The sequence below is a fragment of the Pseudopipra pipra genome, chromosome 3 (assembly GCF_036250125.1).
Source record: "Pseudopipra pipra isolate bDixPip1 chromosome 3, bDixPip1.hap1, whole genome shotgun sequence".
In the NCBI taxonomy this organism is placed as follows: domain Eukaryota; kingdom Metazoa; phylum Chordata; class Aves; order Passeriformes; family Pipridae; genus Pseudopipra; species Pseudopipra pipra.
The window spans coordinates 23,509,086-23,534,331 of NC_087551.1; the positions used below are offsets into that span (position 1 = coordinate 23,509,086).

The 25,246-nt window shown below is 37.9% G+C and overlaps 1 protein-coding gene across 2 annotated transcripts in view; it reads right to left on the minus strand.

Annotated features, from left to right (window-relative positions):
- HHAT (hedgehog acyltransferase) overlaps positions 1-25,246 on the minus strand; it is a 145,602-nt gene that overhangs the window by 68,609 nt on the left and 51,747 nt on the right. For both annotated transcript variants that reach the window (XM_064648300.1, XM_064648299.1), the window contains one exon: positions 3,979-4,180. In XM_064648300.1, the coding sequence (XP_064504370.1) occupies positions 3,979-4,180 (202 nt within the window). The remainder of the gene's footprint in view (positions 1-3,978; positions 4,181-25,246) is intronic.

Below are 25,246 nucleotides of genomic sequence, written 5' to 3' on the forward strand. Positions count from 1 at the left end.
AGCTAAAGGTATCAATTGTCAGATGTACCACATGTCTGTTATCCAAAACAATGGAGATATTTTAACTGTAAAGACAAACGTATGTTCATTCTTCTGAGGAAAGAAGAGGAATCACACTAATCAAAATCATGGACATCATACAAAATATTTTCCCTTTTGCAAAGAGGGGTTGGGTAGGAAATTTCAGCATACTGAAATAGAATTAATTAGTGCACCTCATTCCAGCCATAAATGAAAATGTAGAAATCAAAGTATTTTATACTTTAAAAAAACCAAAACATTTACAAGGATAGTACAAATTACTTTAAAACATGCCATGCTTAAAATTAGTTGGTTTCTCAAAATGAATTTTTTATGGCATATTTAGCTTCTTACTAAATAAATCTAGAAATAAGATCTTAAACTAAAAAGTCATCATAGTGTGATTGTTAAAAGAGAGACCTTTACAACTCAATTAAAAAAAAAAACTTACTAAACTGAATGACATGTTTTCACTGTAAGAAAGAACTAAAAAGATAAATGTTTCTGTTTCAATTTACATTAAAACTTTAATTTTATCCATCTGCCAACTTCACCCACCCTTGCTACATCTTCCTTTTGGATGATTTCCAAATTTTTCTTTTTTAAAAATCCATTGATTTAAAGGTGTTGCCAGCTATTCTAAGGTTCAAATAATTCTAAATCTATTTTTGTACCAAGATCTAATTTTTTTTTATAGATCTATATGTCGCTTTCCTTAAGGAAAAAAAATTAAAACGCTGCAAGAAGGATAGCCATAAGCATTTTCTTTCAGAAATCTGACACATTATTTATTAAAAGTCAATACAAATTCTATCGCTGATTTCAAATGAGTTACCACTGGAGTCTCTGTTCATCTGTAAGAAATGAATACAGAATCAGTGAAGCAAAGCACTACTTTGCTCAGTACAGGTCTAAATATCACTTGAAAAATTAAAAAACAAAAACAAAAACAAAAAAATTGCTAGAAACACGATGAAACTTCTCCCGTTTAATATAAAGTTCCCAGATAAGCCCTAGTTTACAATGCATAGCATTTATTTTTGTTTTATACATAATGTTTTGCTGAAAAGACAATATTAATTAATTCAGTTCTAATTTACCGATAACTAACAATTAATCTCTAGGGGGAAAAAAAGATTTGTAGACAACTTCTCATAACACAACTTACTGAAACATGAAAGTTCAGAACTGTGTAAGCTGAAAAGTACATAAGCAGAATCAGCTCTTTTAAAGTTGAAATCAGGAAGCCACACACTACTTTGAAACCAGTACAAATTAAAAAGTTTCAGAACCAATTTTTTTGGGTCAGGAAATTTACTGTTTTCAGTAAATATTTCTTTGTATGCCAATTTTACTTCTCACAAATAATGCCCATGCTTCTTTGTTCATTCTAGCTCAATATGCCTGAGATGACATTTAAAACATGTCAGACTGCTACAAAAGTGTTATTTCCTCATATTGCACTAGGTTTGAAGTGCTGAGACTGAAACTACCATAAAATCTGCATAAATATAGGGTCTTTATATATATATATGTATATATATATTTAGTCACACAAGGATTCAGTGAAGGATGAGACTTGAATGTGCTTTATTTAGATTTCTAAATCTTCCCTTTGCAAGAAAACTGAGACAATATGGGGGGGGAAGGAGACAGTTTTGATACCGTTTTTGTTATTATTTGTCATTAATTCCATCTTAAAAACAGAGAATTAAAATTCAACTTACACTTCTAGATTTTTTTATATTTTATTAATTAAATACCTCCTGCTCAACTTAACTATGTAACTCAATTTAACAATAATACATGAGGAGGTTTGGTAAACAGAATGGGTTAAAAAAAGCGTATACCTGTGCTTTGTATATTTTCAGAAACTCATCTGCTATTCTGGGGACAAAAATAAACTTTCATTCTCAAAAATAGGCCTCAAGAGCCAACACAGACACTGAGTGAAGCTCAAGAATGCAAAGGATTTCAGCTTGTCAGATGACATTTAAGTGAAAAACCCAGTCCCCAGAAGGGAGTCTTCAACACCATAGTGACTAGGCTTGCAGCACACCTCTCACTAAAACAGGATTATAGAAATGTTTCCAAAAGCCAGATTACATGGGGGAAATTTATACAGGGCATTAAGAAATTTTCGGTTTCTTTTAAAAGTGGTACATCTCAGAGAATGTCATATCACTCCATCCCTTGATAAGGAAATGTCAAAATCCAACTACTCATCTGTTCCCCAGTCTCAACATTCTAGAAGAAAATGGGAGTTAGTTAGAAGAGTGAGGAAAGAGCAATAAGGAGCGGTTTGCAAAGACTGTAGCTCACATCATTGTAGAGAAACCTTCAAGGCACAAGGCAAATCATGACTCAGCCATTACTGAATGCAGCAAGATCTGTCTAATGCACTAATTTAGATGCCAAGAGTATTCATATTAAAAATATTGGCTTCAGAAATATTTCAGGGAAAGATGTGAAAGTGTCTTCTAAGGAAGGTCAACAGCTATGTTTCCAAACAGAAATGAACAAACAAGGAGACATGGAAGACACTAGATAGGCCAATAAAAACACTGGATGAAAACAAGGAAGAGGAAAGGGAGTAAAATGCACTGGGTTCATTGTTAGGGAGTTCATTTATGCAAAAAAGAACCCTTGTGCCAGCATCAGTTAACTATAAGTAGAACTACATGTTAGAAATTAATCCAACATATAAACCCCCCACCTTCATAATGCCACAGCCATTATAATTTCTGTGATATTTAAGCACTTAATTCCTTAAGAGTTCTTTTAAAATTTCTACTATATGTGACACCAGATAAAAAGCCCCTACAATTATATTTCCACATACAGCTGGATGCCTAAAAAGCTATGTTGTCCTCCAGTCTAGAGACAAACATATGCAGCCGATCAGATGGTGAAGCTCAGTTACACCCTAGAGGGAAGATTAACGGATCTGATAAACTCCTTCTCTAGGAAGGTAAAAAGCTGCTTCCAGACTATCACTGAAATCACAGTGATGGACAATTGGGTGATATAAGGTAGCACTGGCTGTTATTGGCTCCTAAATTACTGAGTTGCATCAGCTACCACACATGGGATGCTACAACAGTGAAAACTGAAATGGCTGGGATGGAGAACAAGCATCATTACTTGAGCATCAGGATTCCATCAGGCTGCAGAGTGAGTTCTCTACTCCAACAACACTATATAGGAGTAGAAATTCTGTGCCTTATCACAGGAAGGAAGCAAGGCATATGAATTATTTATTCTTACAGTTATTGGAAGATTTGGGATTAAGTAGAGAGCAAACCTGCAGATTAAAATGACCATCAACATTAAAAAATAGTCATTAAAATTTTTTAAAAATTAAAATAGTGCTTTTTGCATATGATTGCACGTCAAAGTCAATTTTGTCCTTTGGAAATGACAGCATGAAGGTCAAAAGTATAAGTAAAGTGAAAATATCAGAGGACTTCAAGGCAAAATAATAGTTTCTTTACTTGGATCTTTAGTGGCATAACATTTCCCAGTGTAAGCTTGTTCCCAGATGCAAGCAGCTGCTACATGCTCATTTGTCCAGGAAACACATGGTTAGAAATATACACTCCTAATTTTAGTGAAGATGAATATTTTAAGGCCATCCTGAGTGAAATCAGAATACAAATGTTAAAACTGGCTTCTGTTCAGCCATATACAACGTGACAAGCATCTGCTTACTCTAGGACTGCAGAGGAAGCTTTTAAGACCACGCATATTTCCACTGTTTGCTTTAATGATACTTTGCAAAATTCCAGTTATAAGAACTAGCTACTACCGCTGATACTGGAGGGTGAGCAAGGGAATGCTAACTCTTTTATCTGTTATCCATGACTTTAATCTTGGTTAACCAAACTGGTAACCAGGAACTTCAGATGAGCATGGAGCCAGGAAACAAGAACAGAAATAAAGAGAGATTCAACTTACAATTAAATCTTGAATAAGTGAAATAGAAAGTATCCTCTTGATGCCGTTTTCCACAATTACTCCAAACCAATTAAGTGCGCCCCAGTACCACAAATAACTCTGTCCTCCGTGCCAATAGCTTACAAAGGCAAAAGTGAGGGCTGTAGAAAATAGCATTCCAAGCAAACTGGACTGAGATCCTCCCATTGGAACATAAATGTACCTGTAGGTGAAACAACAGATAAGCAACTTTGTTAGAGATTTCACAGAAATCTCAGAAAGACATCCACCACAGAACAAATGTGTTAATTTCTAGCATAAAAAAAAATTTGAATAATTACCTGACATGCTCTACTTACAGAGCTTGCCCTAGTTTCTGCAAAGCTGCAGACCACTTCATGAAATCTGTGCATGTAACATTTGGCAAAAAGACAGTTTTGTGGTCCTGGGAACTCTCTATTAGGCAATGTATAGCAGAAACTACATTCTCAGAATTACAAATGGCAAATACTCAGGTTATTTAAACTGGAATAGTTCTAAGTCAACTACAAAAATTACCCGTAATCTTCATGTGAATTTAAATGATAGAACTCTTAACAAAAAATTTAAAGCATTATACACAGTCATAACCCATAGACCATTTTCCTTTTGTCAGAAATAGACTTACATGCAAACATGTTTTATTTTTAGAAGTTTGTGATTTCTTTCTTTTTATTTCTTTCATGAAACATTATATGAAGTGAAAATATTTCCTATTGTGGTCTTATATTATACTCTCAGGATCATGTCTTCCTAATGACCTTCAGAGTACATGTACCAAAAAAGTCCCAAAACCCATATGAAGCATTCTGCATGTATTCTGTATTTAAATTGAATCCAAGAGTCAGAATATTAGTCATTACTTGATGCTTGTAAGTGTCCAGAAAGCAGTGCTCCTTCCGTAAAAAAAACAGAAGCAATGGGATTCTGAAAACTGACGCTCTTTTGTGGGTCATTTCACTTCCATCCTTCCTAAATAACTACATCCACTCCTGGCATTTTCTGAGTAAAGCATGGCCAGTGGCCAGAATTTATTTGAAGAAGTTGCATATTTCTGTCAACACCTTGAAGAAGCCCATCAGGCAATGGAGTCACCATCCAGCTCATGGGTACCAGAGAGGAGGTGTGCTATATGAGAACTATCAGTGACAGCTCTCCTCAGCTGTCACTCCTTCGGCATGACACACTGTACTCATTTGAGACTATTCCTACTTACTAAGATAATTAAAGAAAATTTTTTGCAGTGAAGTTTTTCTCTCTCGTTATCAGTTTTCACATTCAGAGATAAATATTAGCTTAAAAATTTAAAAGGGAAATTAACACACTGCTTTTTTCCTGATCTTAGGAAGTAAGAAAATAAGTAACAGGGTAAAAGAAAGTGATGAGCATAATTAAAGGGTAAGCAGAAAAGTCATTAAAAAAACAACTGTCAAATGCTCTAAATGCTCTTTAAGCATAACATCAGTACACGTTTTTAATTCAACCTGCTACAGGGAACATCTGATTACATTTATAATGTTTTCAAGCATGGGCATGCTTTTTCACTAAACATATGAAAATAAATAGAACTTAAGATCAATAGAGTCTATTTATGTTGTGTTTTTCTTCTCTCTCCCCTTCCTACGTTTAAACAATGTGAGAATAACAGACACTTGCAATCGCAATCAATTAATCTCATAGCAGAGATGTTCATCTTAGCAGTCTGAAACCAGGTGAATTCCCTGCAGGACTGTGGCATGGAAGGTGAAAAGAGCAGAGCCACAGATCCCGCTGCTTCAGCAAATTCCTTCTACAAAAAGGATTATAGAAATGAGAGAGCCCTTTTTAAAGGCTAATTGGTTTATTTTTTAGGCAGGGCCCATTGCTCCAGGCTGGCAGGAGGAGGGCTGTCAGCCCTGCTCAGAGGCAGGGAAACCACATCCCTGAGAGGAGCACCTCCGTGCCCCTACGGCCCTGCAAGCACAGCAGTGCTTTGTTTCACAGAGCTTCACCTGGAGGAGCCCGAAACAGGACACTGCCAGCCCTGCCATGCTCAGAAAAGCTCATTCTCTGTCTTGCCACACATTTACTGAAACACAGCACTTAAAAGTAACCCAGACACTACCTGTGACAGAGACCTGACTCTAATCCCCAGAGAAACCCTTCTGCTGACTTCATAAGGCCCTGGGTTAAATCCATGGCACAAAAGGTAGCTTTCACTGCAGAAGTAGCTCTGGATTTCTGCACAGTCCCCTTTCCTGCAGTGAGACTGTTTTGTATGCTCCAGCCATCTTGTCAGCACAGGCAGCCTCCACTGGCACTGCCATTGCCCGGAACAGCTCAGCAGCACCAACTTGTTCATTTCCAATTGCAGCTCAGTTTAGGTTGGCCTGAAGCATTTTCAGTTTACTGTGCAGAGAAAAATAGGCTATTTTCTGATTTTTAGTGTTTAACAGCGGTAGCTAGATGATTGAGCGGCAATAACTCATAATTCTGATGAATGTTCAAGGTTAGTGAAGTTCTAGCTCCTAATGAAACCCATGGCGAATGTGCAACAGAAAATACACTTGTGCTATCTGTGTGAAAACCTGTCTGAAGAAGGACAGAAGCCAAAATGAGTCAAAATCTTTACTAACACTTTGACCTTCCCCTCCAGTACTGTGGAGAGTCTGCCTCCCTTCCCAGAGGAGAAATGCAAAGCAGAAAGCAATGCCCCTCTCCTTCCCTGCTGGTGCCATGAGAAAATGGAAAGGCAGCTGGCTGCCATTCCTTGTCACAAGAGCAGTAATTACTCTCAGATAGTGTGGTCTTGCCTCCCCCCATCAGGGCATTCCCACTGGCAATTTTTAAGTGGGTATGGAGGAGTGATTGATGTTGAGTCATTTCTAACAGACAGTGTGAAGAGCAGATCTGTAAGTTCCTGTGTTTTTTACACAGAAAAAATATTGTGAAAAATTTATTGTTACATTACAGAACAAATGAGGAAAAAAACCTGCTACCTCTTCATCCATGCACATCCTATCCATGTGATGTACTCATCCATACATGCTTACGCTGGCAGGTCTGCATACAAGCAATAGACAACTCAGTGTGCAGCCAGGGGCAGAGCCTGCCTCAATGCCAGACACTTTGTGCTCTCTGACATAACCAAAATTGTTACAAAAATGCATTTTGCTTATTTTTTAGCATCCTGGTAGTTTGGAATCTAATTTCTCAATACTTTCCCTGTGTGTTTTCACAGAAGAGTACTCTTTTGATTACACTTACACTTGAGCGCAACAGAGAATAAACCACTAAAACACATTATTAAGCCAGATGTGGAAGAAACATATTACTTCTGTATTATCATTTACAACACAACACATACTTTGTAAAAAAACAATTTGTTATGGTTTAACCCTGGCCAGCAACTAAGCCCTACACAGCCCCTCGCTCACTCTCCCTTGGTGGGATAGGGAAGAAAAGGAGACTCTTACAGTACATTCGGAAAGTTGTTAGCAGTTTGCTCACGAAATCTGTGAGAAGGGAAGGAAGAAGGAAGGGAGAGAGAGAGTTCAAGGGGCAATGGCTACTGCAATTTGATGTCTTTTTTATCTGCATGCTTCCTAACTTTTCTCCTTCTTACCAATACTACTGTCTACCTTCAATCTATCCCTTCAGTCCCTCTGTCCTGTGAACCCTGTAGTGTATCCAGGGTTTAAACAAACGGAGAAGTTGCTGTAGAGTATGCTGACCTGCTGCACCATATGTAGAACAGCATTACATAAATATATCATTTGAAGCTTTTGTGCAGCTTTTAAGACTATTCTCATTTCTAATCACAGAAAATCCACGGCGCAGCTCAAAATCCCCAATTCAGGGACTACTAGCACATAAAAGTAACCGTGGGTCCTCATGGCAGCCTAACACATCTCAAAGAAACACCCTTGTAGCAAAGTTTCTTAATAGTTCATAAACAGATTACACATTTACTCTAGATGTGCAAGGAGGGCAGACTTAGCTGAAAAATGCGGTGCCATTATACAAAAAATTTATCTTCACTCACGTACTCACAGGAAAAGAAAACTCAGCAGTTATTTGGTGGTCAATGAACCAAAGGCAGACAAATGAAGGGAAGCAACAAAATATTTTGCAAAGAGAAAAGGATGTCAAGATAAGTAGATCTGAGGGTAGTAATTGGTCATGTCCATCCACGTTGTTTTACAAGGATAGGCAACAATGGTCCCGCTTAAGATCCATGAAAATTACAAACAGGAAGATTAGACCTGTGGGAGATGCTTAGTATCAAAAAATGCAGGCTAGGTGAGTATTTAAAAATAAAACATCAACTTGGGGGACCAAAAGTCAATCTCTTACAAAACTTTAAAGGAGAAATTTGAAGATGAAAGAACAGATTTCTAGGCAGACTATCAGAAAGGAACTTCTAAATGCCACAGGCCAGGCTTTGCCAACCATTCCTGGGCTGGCTAGACCTCCTTTAAGGAAAACAAGGAAAGGTACATCACGCTGTTAGAAGAAAACGTTGTGCACAGTAGATGAAGAGAAGAGAAGGGGGAAGAGAACACCATGTAATTAAGAGTACCTCAAAACATCTGGAGTGCGTTTGAAGCACATAAATAGAAATTTTGAGAGGATGTTATATAGCAAAATTATTTGCACCCCCCCCAACCCTGACACAACTAAACATACATTCTTAGCCTTCCCCTCCCAAGGCAAAGATGCCAGTCTTAACTATATTTCTATAGACTCTGCTTTGATTTCAAACTAAAACTTGCACGCTATTAAACATGTCACTTTCACAAACAAAGCATACTGTGTATGTGCCTTCCGAATAACAAAGCGCCTTACTTTTCATCCCATGTACAGTAGTTTAAATCAGCTTATCCACAGCCAGCAAGCTGTTCCATTTACGCAATTTATCTTGATTTTAACTCACAAAGTGAACATTAGAGAATTGGATAAAATATGCAAATGGTACCATCTAAATCCCTAAAGTAATGCAAACACAAACATAATAGCTGAGGTATTTAACAGTGACATTTACTTACAGAGAATACCTTTTAAATCCAATAACCATTTTGTTAGTTTTCTTGAAGTGGTAATCTACAGAACAATCATAAGAGATCTGACAACCATTCCCTTGGAAAACATACCGTTTCTTTTCTTTTAATGACTCTACATTAAAAAGTTTTTATTCTGGTATCTTCAGAAAACCTCTAAGAGGAGCATTTATAACCAGTTAAGAATTACTCAGAAGAGCTGTTATTACTTGAAACCTTCATACACTGCTCTTACTTCCACATGCATGTGATTGTAAATATATTTAAATCCTGAAGTAAGTGCAAGTAAAGCACCTGTTTAACTGCTGTTATGTCCAAGAGCTTTCTTACACATGTCTCTGAATTTCTTCCTGAAGTAAGGTCACAGAGCAAGATGCATGCCATCTGTGATTCCCCCCCCCTCTTTTCTTAGCCATTGGTCGTGGAATGTCTTATCCAGAACCAGGTGAAAAAAAATGTTAATTTGCTTGTAATGGCAAACTTCTTGTACATACATTTAATGTGTGAAGACTTTGTGTTTTATTTCAGGGAACATTAGATGCTCAAAATTCCAATGCCTCTTTTAAGTTTCAAAGCATTCAAGGGTTAACTGTTTTACTGTCATAGTGTTTTGAGTTGGGCAGTTATACAGGCAACACAGCAAAAGTTAAAAAAGCAATAATAAAGTCTTCCATCTTACATCCTGACAACAGAAATCGCTTGTGTTTCTGTACAGGGAGGTGTTCATTTGTGGACGTGTATGAAAAGTTTTGTCAGGGCACCAGTATGCCTGGAGAATTATAACATTCTGGGTTATTAGTTGCAAAATCAATGCTGAATGTGACCCTGAAGCATTTTGAGGATAAATCTGAATAGCCAAGGTACCACTCATTTTGCTTCTAAATTATCCCAACGACTGTCACTACAAAAAAAATTTGATTGAAATGAAAAGTGTAGTATGACATAGGGTGAGAACTAGAGGGGAATTCCCTCTAGAACTGGAGTAGGGCTTCCTTAATTTATCTATTTTTAATCCTCTTTACAAGGCCTTAGACAATTGATTTCAAACTATATCTCTGCTTCATAATAAAAAGATTTCAGGCCCAGTTCTGCAAATTCTTACTTCTGAGGCAGTTCTTACAATTCCTATTTTGTCAGTTCAAGCTGCCATTGATTTGGATGGAGCTATGTAGAGTGCATAAATAAAGCACACCTGTAAGTCTTTGCAAGACTGGGTCCTCCATGAATAGATCTGTTTTAAATCACAGAAACATCTCCCGTAAACATGACTTTGAAGGTTGAGCCACACATATTTGCACCTGAAATAAAGAAATAACCAGAGGTATTTGGAATACCATTTGGCAAACTTTCCATTAGGAGATGAAAGTCTTGTTCTTACTGTGAATGTCAATTTTTTATATCATCTAGCAATTCTGCTGGGCTGTTGGCAAAGCTATTTAAGCTCTGTAAGGTTCTCTCACCTCACCAGCTTAATGCAATGTTTAGAGAGACCTTGACAAATTCAGACCCTTTAAAATATTTAAGCTAATGTTGGCTGCAGGCAAGACTTGTTACATTACCCCAAAAATGTTTAATGAGAAATTAAATCCTTTTGGGTCACAAAGCATTAATGAGAATATTCATATGCAAGAACACTCAGTTTTACAAATATGACCTGAGTTTTCTCTCACTATCCAGTTGCTAGCATGTTTCTCACAAAAGATTGTGAAGTTTTGTATTAAAAAACCAAGAAGCGTTTAAAGTACTTTTCTTCCCTCGCATTCACCACAAAAAATGGCAAAGGGCAGATAACTGGGGAATATTGAAGAAATCATTTTTAATTCACTTTCCAAGGAGGCTCATGTTTTCAAAGAGATTCATTTATTTCAAATGAAATTTTAATCTAAATCATAATGCTTCCTTTTAATAGAAAAAGTTTCATTACTGATGGACGGCTGTGTTTAGTTTTCTCCCAGCTGCATCTAGGAAAGATAGAAACCCTGCCCACCACCACCTGTTTGCAGTCAAAGCAAAACTACCAGTCAGCTACCTTTGATCGCAATGGAAATGGGAGAGCTTCCAGATGGCCCAAGCGCCAAAACACTGGTTAAATCATTAAGTTCAGTGCCCCAAACCTTTTGCTGACATTAGAAACCTAGATGTTATTGCCAAAACAGCCCAGAGTTAAGTGCCTACAGCTTAGCTACCGGGTGGGAGGGGGCTGTGTCCCCAGCTGGCAGATGGAGCCAGGAAGCAGGCACTCCAGCTCCTCCCATGTAGACCCTGCAGAGCTTCCTGAAGCTGTTCTGAACTTAACTCCCCTCAGGGGCCCAATTCATTCCTGATACAATACACCTCCCATGCGCTGCTGACATCTAGGCTCAGCAGCACAACAATCAGGCTATATACTCCTTTGAAAACACAGCTAGAGGAGGGATCTATTAATAGTACTGTCACTCTGCTTATAAAATGGTAGAGGTCAGGCTCTTTGCCAGGGAGACCAACATATCTTGCCTCTCAGAGGAGTGCTCCAGCTGTCTGTTACCAGGCTGCCACCAGGCAGAAAACAAAATGAGATTCAAAGAGTGAATATGCAAGAAAAAACAAGTCTGTGGCTAGGGCATCACTCAGAGAGATGCAAAGATTGCAGTCCTGCTTTCTGCACAAGGCATTACTCACTGTGTCCTAAATAATGATTAGACTAAATGCATAAGCAACACCATGAATAAAAGAATCAATTTTTTTCACTCATTTTCTTTACCTCTCCTGACTTACACTGGAGGGCCCAGCTCAAAATTCAGAGCTCTGAATTTGCCATCTCTCCTCATCATAAGTGTGCATTCACAACAGCACATTTTAGAGTAGCTTTCAACTACAGCTAAAGCAACAGAGACCAATTCTTCCTCTGCACGTGACGGCACATACTGAAATGTCTGTGGTTCAGTTAGTGAAAAACTGTTAAATATGTGTCATTTATTGCTTTGATCATGCCGAGAATAAAGTACTATGTTTTCTCCCCCCTCTTAGAAAGCTGCTTTAAGTTCCATTGGTGTAAGCACAAATTATTTAGCCATTCTGCTAATCTTAGTATGCCAGGTACATGAGAAAAAATGCCAATTGATCTGAGTGTGTGAATTCAGATGTTTAAAATACATTCATCACCATGCACTTAACAGCTACCTTTTCCAGCACACTGCTGACAAAGGAGCGCATGAAATGCAGTCACTACAACAGAACCTATTTATTTTCCTTATTAAACCATTTTTGCTTAGAGACAAAATGATAAAGTTAAACAGCCCTCTGCAATTTGCTAGGTAACAGAAAGACTGTTTAATCTTTGCAGATTCCTTTGTGGAGAGCGGGATGATTCTTTTGCATTTTTATATGCCTTTGTACACATGCATGTCAAAGGGCATGTCTGTATCCACAGACCACACAGCAAGTTCACCAAACCATGCAATACTTTTGCCTCACTGGGCTGTATAGTTCTATAGACAAGCAGAAGATTTTCACATGGGTACATCAGAAATACAAATTTTTGTGAGACCAGATTAATGTTCAAGATCTGAAATTCCAAACTCACTGAAGACTCAGTAAGCATTACAATCTTCAGATTATAAAGCAACATCAATAAAATGTACTTCAAATGCATGTCTGAAATAAAGTGAAGGCATGTAATTAAGGAAAGCAGAAATACAGAACAGACATAGCTTCAATACAGCAGGAAACTTGATTAATATCAGTGTATCTGCTTAAGGAATGCATATTCCTCCAAATTGCATGTGCATAAAGTTTGGAGAGTTAGACTTTTGACATTATTCCAAACTGAGTAATTCAGTCATCTCTCTTGAGCTCACAATTCTTAGAAAATACTGTCTGCAGTTCTGGGAAAAGAGTATTTATAAAGTACAGCCAAGGCATTGAGATGTCTAGGCAAAGCTGGGATAACCAAAAATTATACAGTACCTTCCACCATAAAGAACTTCTATACACTCTCCTGTGTCAAAAACCCTTCAAACACCAGCAGAATTAAATCTCCTCTTATGTAGAGTATAATCCACATTTATCAGCCCAAATCAACATTGTTTAATTGTTATAAAAGTGAGAAGGGATATAAATTTAATTAAGCAGAGTAAAGGCAAATATTTACTTCTCTTGAAGTGGCATCCTTAAATAACAATGATCTCCTTTTTTTCTCATTTGTAAAGAAAGAAGACATGCTCTTCTAACACCAGTTGGGAACATGGTACTATACAGATAAAAACTTAAGTGAAAAATGTCAATTCCTGTGAAGTCAGCAACAGGGGACCAGAACTAACCAAACGAATTAGTTTTAAACATACAGCAACAAAGTATTCCAATGCAAAGGAAAACTTGAGAAAGAAATGCTGTAAGCTACAGCCAGAAATTTAAATATATATGCCAGGAGGGGGGGGGAAAAAGGTGCATACTCAAGGAAAAATGAACAGTAAATGTCTGCCAGGGAAAAATCATCTGTTAGGGTATCATGGAAGGTTAAGTAGAAAGTGTACCATAAATTTTCTTATCCTGCTACAACACTGAGCTGTATATCTATCCAGTTGTCTACGGGTAATCTTTTTGTTAGAAAGAGAGAACAAATAATGATTGATAAAATAATGACTTTGCAGTGATCTTCATGAAAAGCCCCAAGAGGATGAATCAACAAAACTAGTTTTAACTGGTAAGTACAAATGGAGGCCAGAAAAGACAGAAAACAGGTTAAAGACCATTAAGGCTGTCAGCATTCTAGTCAGTGTACCTTCATGAAATTCTCTGAAAGGTATTCAAGGAAGCATCTGGTTTACACATTGGGTCACCAGTGATTGTTTTTCCTGTTTTCTGCTTCTTGAGATTTCAACAGACTGTAAAAAGCAAACAAACTCCTTTTCTTTCTTCAAAAGTAGGGGTAATCAAGCAGAAATAAAAAAACTTCATCCAGCTTGGGAACTGGCCAACAAATTCCTGGTGGTACTTGGGAACACACTATGAAATATCAGCTTGCTCTCACAATATCCTGAGGACTCGGGGTTAACCAACTAAGAAATATCAGGTAGCTTCAAACAGTTAAATAGAATTAGCAACACCAAACTGGCATGTTTTCCCAAACAAATCTCAAGAAGAAATGAATCTGTCAGACAGCAATCTAAGAACATCATGGTAAGATAGCTGTGGTTTAGCTTTAAAACTGCTTGAATTATTCACCAAATATTGAACAAAGCATTTAAACTGTTTCAATATTCATTAACTCATACCTCTCAGCAACAGGGTGCAAGTACCTTGGGAGAGTATCAGACAGTACAAAATCCATCTATCCTACTGCAGTTTTGCCATGATGGCAGTGAAGATGCCAAAAATGAAAGATCATGCACAAACATACAATGTCCCATCATAGTAAACACAACCACAAAACTCTGCACCCACAAACCATGGGTGACACTGGATGGAGATGGAACACTTGCCCTTGACTCCAGCCTCAGCTGGGAGGCAGCAGGCAACTGGTGCTCTCAGTTGTTCATTTTCCACCATCTTACAGAGACCAGCCCTTCACTGGAAAACAGCCTCTTCCTGTCACAAGTCACTGCTCACACAGGTATCACTCAACTTGGAGAGCTGCAAACCAAGTAACATTATTCAGTGCTTTCTGCCTCCATGCTGAGGCCAACCCTGCCTCCAAGAGCATCTTTCCTTTCCACAGCCAGGGAAACTACTTCAGAAGGAAGGATGTAGGGGTAGAGCATCCATCAGCTCCTGGCTCAGACCATGAGCCAAGAGGCAATGAAAAGGTACCTGAATTAGATGCATCCTCGTCAGTGATTTAACTCTTGGCCCTGAAGTAGACTAGAAATGCTCAGCCGGGTTAAGGAGTATGCTCCCATTCCCCCCCACCATTTACCTAAACCTCATGGTTCTCAATTATGAACTCATACAGTGGCAGAGCCATACGCACAGAATTCATGCATACCAAAAAGTCAAATATAATTGTCTGGGGTCAAGTGCATTCACAACATCCTGGAACAACTTCTGTTTACATTGCAAATGTTTTGTTTAACACTGCAGAGGTTGATAACCATGATCCATCTCTACAGTACTGTTTACTAATGTTCAGTGAGAATTAATGTGAAGTTGAGTGGCCATAAAATGATACTTCCTCGTTTTTACTTGCTTGTCCATTTGACTATTAGTGATGCTGGCCATCTTCATTTGCTTCTCACCTTTTTCTACCACCTAAATACCCACTAGTCCCACACAGCAAGTCCATCCTCTTCCTGTAACTATCTGGTGATTCTGTGGTTGCCTCAGTCTCCATTCTATCCTGTACAGTGACAGCCAATATCTGTTTATTTGCTCCTAAAAGAAAAGGCCAAACCATATTTTATTTTATTGTTAGCAAGATTTTTTTTCATCAGTTTCAGATGGATAGGGATCTAGATTCTGTGCTCATTTTCATTTCTAAGCACCTTTCACACTAAGCATCCTCTGCTCCACCCCTAAAATTAGCCAAACCAAATATTTTCAAATTTGAGGAATGAAGAATCAGAAAGATCTCTTGACCTTTATTAGTTACAGGGATGATGTTACAACTCACTGCTACTTCAAGAGAAAAAAGCATTTATAATTGTGTGTTTATATTTCTTTTTCTGTATGTATACACACAAATGCTTTGGCTGGACCCCTGCATGTTTTGTGAGGTTTGTAGATGCAGAGGTGAGGTTTGTTAAGCAGAGCACACATTTAGCAGAGCTGCAGGACAAAAATAAATTCTTTCACCACTAACTTAGTTTGGAGATTGGATTTAGCAGAGCAAACTTGACAGCTATATTTTCTATTTGAATGTTATTTCACTTTGTTCCATTTCCAGAGCACTAAAGGATGGATTAAAGGATTTCCATTTCATTGTTAAAAACAATGTTTCCTACATTAAAATTCTTTACTATAAAAACCTGATACTTCATCTCATACTCTGGGCAGAATAACTGTACATAATTATGACCTGGCTGTCCAGTTTTCATCTTGTAAGCATTCGTGCATGAGAACTTTTACTATGCTTCCACAATCTATTGATATTTTTACTTGCATTTTGATTGAGAAGTAATTATCTCCATAGGGTGGAGAAACCATTAAGAAAATACAGTACAAACTAAGCTACAGTCCTTAACATTAAGCCTGCCAGTTAAATCCTCTTCTGAGCACATGCACAGTACTAACATTGCAGCTAAGCTGTGAGGTATCAGTGTTAAGCTCCAATTTATTTAAAGAACAAACACACAAACACTATCCTCTATATTTCAGACTCTCTTCTGTTCCTTTATGGGACAAGCTGAGCACATGACACAACCTCCTGAAGTAATCCCTCTTGGACAGCCGTTGTTCCCTCACTCCCTTATCACCTCTCCTCTGAGCTGGAAAGCACAAGCTGCTGGGGCTACTCCTGAGATCCCAATAGGTAATGGCTTTTCTGCTCCAGCCTGGCATGATGAGAAAGGCTGGAAATCAAAGGATCCGATCACAGACTCATTTAAGCAAGTTCTAACATCCCTTTAAAGCTATAGGGGACAGCATAAAACCAACTATAACAGTTCATGTTAAAACTTCTAAAGCATCCACTGCTGGCAGAAGGTTGAGGATTTCAGGCAGGGCTGCTGCCATTCAGAACAGGAGGTGATTTTTAGCTACTGGTGTGACAAGCACAAAGAATGAACAAAAGTGAATGCAGGTAAAATTTAAACTGTAAATTGAGTTTTATACCGAATTCTAGTTGTGTAATACACATTTCTTCACAATGATAACCCCTGTGATCAACAGGATCTTTGCACAGGACAGATATTTTTCTTTGCTAGCTGTATCTGAGAAAGAAAATCTGCTCATAATTATCATACAGCATCTTTTAACCTTGTTAATGGAGTTCAATATTAAATCTGAGTACACTGTGTAAAGGAAGCCTAGCTGTCATTCTATGACTCTTGTTTTGCTGAGTAGGTAGAGTTTAAATCAATAGCAAGGGCACTCTTCTCCATCTTCTACCCTCGGCTACCTTTGCCATACTTTTCCACTTTCTAAAGAAAAATAGCAATAAGAAAAAACACCATGCTGTTCCACTTTAACTTAGAATTTTTGAAAGGTAAGATGGTCAAGAAAACGTTTATTATTAATCTTTGATTTGTGAACAAATATGTAGCAAATATTTTCTGTATGTTGCAAAGTCAAAGTACAGGCTATTCAAGAAAGAGAGAGAGAAGGAAAACAAAACTATCAACCAGTGGTGCTTGAAGAACTCTAATACCACTCAGACCATTGCAGGGAAGAGTCTGGTCGGTAGTATGACACAAATACATTGCTTATTTTATGTTAGTCTGCTGGAAAAAGAGGCAGAGAAGTCTTACATCATGCAGGCTTTACTCCTGCCTCTTGAGGTTTTTTGCACTGAGTGAAAACAAGATGAAGAACTGAACTGCATCACCTGTTTACTGTGTAATCTATTAACAGCAACTGATTCACTTCAGTCCTGTTTTAGCATTATTTCAGTATCACTTCTAGTCTAGTCATTGAGATTCAGTAATTAGGAAAGCATTCTCTTTCCACATTCCTTATAGCAAGAAATGAAGCAGCAAAGAACCTTTTGCTGAATCCATGTACTTTATCTTCTCTGTACATAATCCCACAATGGTCAACAATACCACACAGCCATGTCACACTGCAGAAGACTGGCCGCAGATATCATCCAAAATCAGATAGCAGCCTGAACAGTGTGCTTGACATGTGAGACAAGCCTGTCCTGTCCATGTTTCAAAATTTTCTAGTTGATAATGCTACTTAGATTTAACATTCTGCCATTTCAGACAAAATCATTATAGTATAAACACTGTTCTGCTGTTACTGGCTCTGTGTATTATGTGAATGAGCAAGACGAGTGATGTGATTACGTACCAGTGGTGTATCTAAGTTTTACTCATCCCATGTTAGGCACAAACCTGTCTTGTTTAATTGGACATGCTGTACTTACATAATATTTAGAACCCAAACCTTTTAAAGTGATCCAAGAAGCTTTCCATTTATGTATTCACCCTCTTTTCAAACAAGTAGTAACTGAAACCACTTTTTTCTGCTTCTCACAGGCTCCTGGACTGCACATAGTATTTTTTTCCAACATATTCCCTGCTGCACTGCTGCAAATTTGTCTCTTATTTACCGTGACTGGAGCACTCTCTCAAAAACCAAACCCCCTTAGGACTACCAGTCACTAAATCTAATGCACAGAAACTGATCCAGCACTTGGTGCAAAGTATTCAACTACCCCACCCCTGCATCTGGAAAAGGACAAATTAGGATAGCATCATGACTTGCACAGTGCAGTTCTACCATCCTCAAGACAATATCCAGTGTCCCTGACTCAACATTCACCATGTCTCATGATTTGGCAGGAAACCTGTAAGCCCTAGGCATATTTTACAATGCTACCTTGGTTTCATTTCTGAGAAGGACTTAGTAGCTTGCCACCAGGTAACGCTGCACTGGGCTTATTAGAGCTCTAAGGAGCACAGCAAGGGCTACACGCCCCCACCGATCATTCCACTAACTCCATGGGAATTTCTGCATGTACATGTGAAAGAGAAAAGGAAAGAAGAGAACGTTATACTGACAGCACTTGACTAGTTCAGAGGTGAGCACGAAGCAGTATCTCTCATTTGTGTTTGCTCCTAGCAAGGCATGATCAAATATGCAAGATATTCAAGTTGTCAAACATGACCAAGATGTTGGTCATGACCATTTCCTTATTGTAATAAGAAAATAATTGCCTGACATGTTCACCTTCAAATTCTAGGCTTTCTTAAGTTATGGTAATTCTGACATTAACAGCAGATATAACATGACTAAACAAAGTCCCCAAACCATTTTATATAGACCCAGAGTTTTAATCCCTACTACACTGCATCAGCTTCATCTAATAGCTAAGTGATTGAACTCATATGCTTCAAAGCAAACACAGAAAAGGATCTGTCTAACTGTGCTGGCATTATTTGCAAGCACCCTACTTCTTGTTCTCATCAGCAGGTTTGCAGGAATGGAGAAAAAAATCATGAAAAGAATTCAATGTAGAAATGAAATGCAGAATGAAGTAACCCACTATGCTTTTTTGTTCCTTTTCAGCATCATTTTCTTCCTATGCAGCTAAAATACAAGACTCAATTTATGAAAATTAAAGTAGAGTGAAGAAGGAAAGAGAGACAGAAATTAAGCGTATCTTAGAAATTTGCCATTTGACCGATAATGATGGAAATGGTTTTACTGCCCAGATGGTAATTATGTTTTCAAATTATATCATAATTATTCAAATGCAACTGACCTTGCCATGTATAACTTAAGAACTGCTTGTACAGTAGAAAAAACAGCTTTTTAGACTGTTTGCAAGCTGAAAGTTGATTATGCTGAAACACTGCATATCGAAGAACAGTGTGTTCTGACTCAGTGAGAATGAGCTGACTGGAAGCAAGGTGAGACACTAATTAAAATCTGTGCAGCACCTGGAAATTAGAAAGTGATTTAAGTCAAAGTGTCATTATTATCAATGTATGAATATGTATCTCTCCATGGATGAAAGAACATATAAGAAGAACATAGCTAGTAGTTCTTTATTCTCTAGACCCTTCAGCTTATGTAGGAATTCTGCACTGATATGTCTGATGCTAAAGGTTATTTTTAATATGTTTCTCGACTTTTCTAAAGAGATGTTATTTTCTTCTGTGTACTTGAGAAGGGAAAGTTAAACTCTCAAAGCAGATAAATTACATGTTGCAATCAGACTTAAAATGCATAGAAAAATACCCTTAAAACATGCAATCTAATCTAATAGGGTTCACTGGTTCACATTCTCTAAGTAGGGTTCAGTAAAGCTTCTCACACATTGGTACATGAAATAGATACATGGAAAACCATATTAAGTCAGATACCAAAGTAAACAAGATTTGTTGTAACTGTCATAGTTTAAATGCAGATTTTGTTCTGTCAGACCAGAAAGTTACACTGAATGTCATCTTAACATAGTTTATTCTCTGCATGTCATGTGTGATCAAGGATACCATTCAAAACAATATTCAAAAGATTTCTGTTTGTTCCAGAGTAAGTTTCAGGCATTGCTAAGTGCTCTATATTTCATTTAAAACAGTCTGTGCTTGTCAAACGTTCTTGCTTGTTCTACAAAAATGCTTATCCTAGCCCCACCACTACAGTATCTGAATGCCTTCTAGTATTGTATGTGTGTGTGTGTATGTATATATATATAGAGAGAGAGAGAGATAAATGCCACCAAATCCACCATACTCTGGTTTATTCATTTGTCAGAGAGGGAAAACTGTGTGTGCAACATAGCATAGCAGTACAGCACGGAGGGAGACTATGCATACATTTTTCAAAGTGCATTTGGAAATGAACTAAACGAAGTTTGGAACCCTGCTGCCTATGGACTAAAAGATGATACCAAGGCCCTTAGGTGCTCACTACAAAACCACGGGCTATATCATCAGATGAAATAAACTCCTGAAAATTTCATCTTCAACCTGCAGGTAGAAAAATTCATTACCTTTGAGGATTAGGATTACTGACCCTGGTTGGCCTTCTACATCTTCACAATGAATTTTTTTGTGTCTCTGAGCCCCACAGGGCCCAAAATTTGAACTTGATTAGTACTTAGTAGGGCAGAAGTATACAGATTGCTAGTAGCCCACAGCAGTGAAAAGAATTCAGTCTTCAGTGCCAGCTGGACCATTCCATGTACATCATCACACCGTGGCACTCTATCTAGGAACAAAAGATTCTCAGCCACAAAAGTCATAAAAGACAGAGCACTCTCTGAATGTAACAATAGGTTTCAAGGACACACTACATTGTGCTGCTGAAGATAGCTAAGCTAGAAACTTTCGAGACTATCTGCAGGGCATAAAAGGCATCAGTGACAAAATACAAACCACTATAGAAAATCAAGCAGTGTTGCCCTAGAATCCAGTTTTGAATCCTGTCCTGTCCTCCCCTGACACTTGAGTTGTATGAGTTAGTACTTGACGGCACCAAGGGAGGAAATTGCTTATTATATTTCCCATTATACTCCTGTAACTATGTATGAAAATAGGGATGCCATCTATAGATATGAGACATTGCATAATGACAGCCTACAAATGTAATATGTCAACAGAGAAAAAAACAAAGATGACAAGGAGGTTGTAAACAACCTAAATCAATACACTGCAGGGATAATAAGAACCATCCTCAAAGTCACCCTTCCAGGGGTAAAGCCAATTGTTTATAACTTGTAACTGCATCTAAAACACCCTGGAGGCAAGGAAACGTGCATCACCTTCTGTTGCCAAAATGAGCAGAGTTTGCCCCCATTATCCAACCCTGGAACAAGCCACTGCACTAAGTAACAACATGCATGAACATACAAGTTTACATTTTCAGTGTTTCCATATGCATTGGATGTGTATACATTGCTCAGCACAGGTATTTTTAGAGAAATCTTGAACAGATCATCAGGATACAGGAACCCTTCCCATAGGATGCCATGGAAACACAGGGATATAAGAAATGCTTTCAGGTCAGCCACGATGCCATGTACGTGTCCATTAGTGCCATGTCTGTTCCAGCTACCTACACAGGAGTTAACAAGACAGACTTTTGGAAAGTAAGAAAGCAGACTGGGGAAAATGCCAGGTAGGGCTGATTGACATGGAGCAGATACTGTAATTAGCTGGAATTAACAGTCATCCTTGCTGCTATTGGTTTTTTATCACTTTATCATCAAGAACTAGCCTGAGACAGTGCCCAGATAAGGTCACTGCAGCACTAAGGAGGTAAGCTGAATGGACAAAACTAAAAGTTAAGAGTGGCAGAAACTGTTAAGGTTATAAAAAAAACCATCTGACTGAGAATGACAAAAAGAGAAAGGCAGAGATAACATGAATAGATGCTTTTCAAAATAGACAAAATAAATTTACCCATTGCCCTCAAAATTTCAAATGCTAAAGGGCATTGAATAGAAAAGATTACACTGAAGAATCAAAATTTAAGACGCAGAGAGGGCAATGACCAGTAGAACACAAGCCACAGAAATAACATTGCAAGAGGAAAGTCAGTTCAGGTGCAATAATACAAACATATAATTTTCAGTAGTTTTCCTAAGCAGTTTTCATTTTCTAGGCAAAGAGCCTCAAAACCTGTGAAAAACCTTGGGCAAAATTTGAGATTGACAGCAAAGAGGCATAAAACAGTAATATTTGGCTATCTGAATTTCTCTATTAGGTAAACATGGTGCAATGCTTGGGGTTTTTTCCACAATCCAAAGTTACTACATTTAATTTCTTTCAATTCTATTCATTAGATGTACACACTGCAAATAATATGTTCGAAAATTTTGGTATTGTACCAGAAAAATATGACTGGGGCAAAATTTTATGTAACTGTAATTTTATGTAAGTGTCCAAGTGAAAATGGCCTACCTATTCCAACATTAAGAATTTCAGATATTTGTTTTATGTAAACAAATCAAAAAGTAGGATGCTGAACCTACAGTTCCTAAACCCAGAGCAAGGTACTGAATAGGAATCTCCATTTATAGTATACACTGGCAGTTTTCCAGAAAACTCTAAGAAAGATATATACCCTGAAAAGGGTCAAGGGCCAAGTCTGAGCAATCTGAGTTTGAATTCAGTATAATCAGTGTAATGATCTAGGAAGCAGGCAAAGGTCATGTTATCAGTTTCTTCACCTTTTCTCACAGTGGTTGCTGCATTATAGTGATTGAACTTCCCTTTTTGTGCAAGTTACTGGGCAAACAAGGACAGGGTGCAGAGATGCCCAAAGGAGAATTGGTCATTGGAGGACTTCCCATACAGTTTAACAGAAACAGCTGTAAAGGAACTGAAAGACTATGCAAATTTCAACTTCAATTCTGTATAGAGTTAATAGTAGAAGTGATTGGTAAGAACACTGAGTTAAACTAATGCAGGCTAATGAAGTAATTGCTTGGAAGCTACCTTCTTTAGAACACATTGAGAGGTTTTAGAGGAGAAATGTTACAAGTAACTCATGGATTGAGATCCTTATACTAAAAAAAATAATCAAGTCATACAATACATGTCTGTAGAAAAATTCCTAAATCACTTATGAATCCTGTAAAATTCTTCTGGAGCATCCACAGTATCTGGGAAGGCAAGGTCAGGGAGACTCCAATGGCTTTTCCTGTTTCTTTGTCCAGAAGATAGTTACACAGGCCAGAGCACTGGCCTCACCATACAGGATTTCTGTCTCAAAACAAGGGTTTAGGGAGCAGACACACAAGATGGCCTAAGGAGCCACCCCAACACATAGGATGAATTAAGCACCAGCAGTGTAGATGAACATTTTTTAACAGGCAGACAACTGAAAAATGGACACAAGAGCCAAGTGTTCCTGACACAAAACTATCCCATTGCACCTGTTTGAAACAAGAACTCACAGCCAAAAACCTGGTTTAGATTCAGATGCAAAGTCATGGCCTTCAGCGTAGTGTGCTAGAAAAAAGAACACCTATAAGCAAATAAGTAAAGCATATACTACGTCTATAGGCAAGATATTACGGAGTACTTTTACTTTCAAACACAGACACCTATTACTGCAATATTCAGTGGGGCCATTAGCTTTGGTAATATGTAAATAATGCATTCAGAAACACAGACATCTAGGACTCAGCATACAGTACTTATTCACTGTTTTTCATTCACCAGGATTGCAGAATACAGATGTTAGCAAAATACCAACAGCAAAGTATATGAACACTATTCAGGAAGTGTTTGGGGTTTTTTCTTTAAGGACAGGAAAATAGATGTTTGTGCTATAACAACAAATGGTGCAAAGATGCCAGACATCAGCTGAGGAAGAATACTCTTACCTAAATTGATCAACAGGCATCCATTTCAGAGCAGCTCTTGAGTAATACAAGAGACTTTCTGGATACCTTTTCCAAGCGAAGGCTTTTCTTTACAGATCATAGAGGCAGTACTGGAAAATTTATTCATTCATTTCTACCTTTATTTAAATAATTGAGAGTCTGTTAACTAAAGTGGTTTGTGGCAGACTCCTGCCAGGGCTGAAAGACAAGGTAATAGGCCTAACACAGCTAATTACAGCAGCAACTATCCTAAATCCTCTCAGAATCTGTTCCACAGAAATATGACATTTCTGTGAAATAATTACCTCTTACATGCCCAATCCTATTCCTGACATGCATATTTTAATGTTCTGACATTTTAATGCCATCTGCCTCCAAGGAGCCCAGCCTGATACACTTTTAGAACTCAATCCACACACTGTCTTCCTACTCCCAATCATTTCACTCTTCCCCTGAATACAGAGGAATTGCTTTTCCAATGCCCAGTGTTATGATTCGCCATTTGGCAGCATGACTTAGCTATCAAAAGCAAATGATAGCAATTTTCAGCCTATTAGTATTTGTTGTGGATATGGTTTCTGTAAAGTGAAGAGGAATCAAAGCCCATCCCTTTAGATCATGTCTTCTGAGTCATTTGTGCATGCAATGGAAATAATGCACAGTCCTGTTTTCTCCTCCTCCTAACCCCATGTCAATGGACAAAAAAATCTCCTCTAGTGCCATTTACCTCAAATCAGAAAAGGGGCAGGTATAATGAAATTATGAAGTGCCTTCAGTCAGACAGGATTAGTTGAGGCTCTTATCTTCCCTTTCCCATACCTTGCCTAGAGAAACAGCAAAGAGAAAGAAGCACATACACCACAGAGAGAGAAATAATTGTCTTGGGTAACTTGTCTACTCCTGTCCCTGATGTGAGAAGTTGAAACAGTGTGGCTTTACATTTCAGATTAAATCAACCAGAAACTAATAGTATTTAAGAAAGAGTTAAAGTCACTAAACAGTATTTTCCCTTTTGAGCACTTCAGCAGAGCTGGAACTGTGAGCTGTACAGATCATGTACAGGTAAATGTGCAGAAATAAGGAGAAACAATACTTATGTCCCTGTGTTTAGTAAACAGTGATTTTCGAACTAATGGACTCAATCCTGATTCCAGTTATGTCAGCTGTGAGATGAGTGCTTCTACAAAGGTGAAAAGGCTACAAATAATCATTAATCATCAAATTACTGAAAATACAGGAGCATTTTCCAACAGAACTATCTGCCACTACTAATATAAGACAAAAGTAACACTGT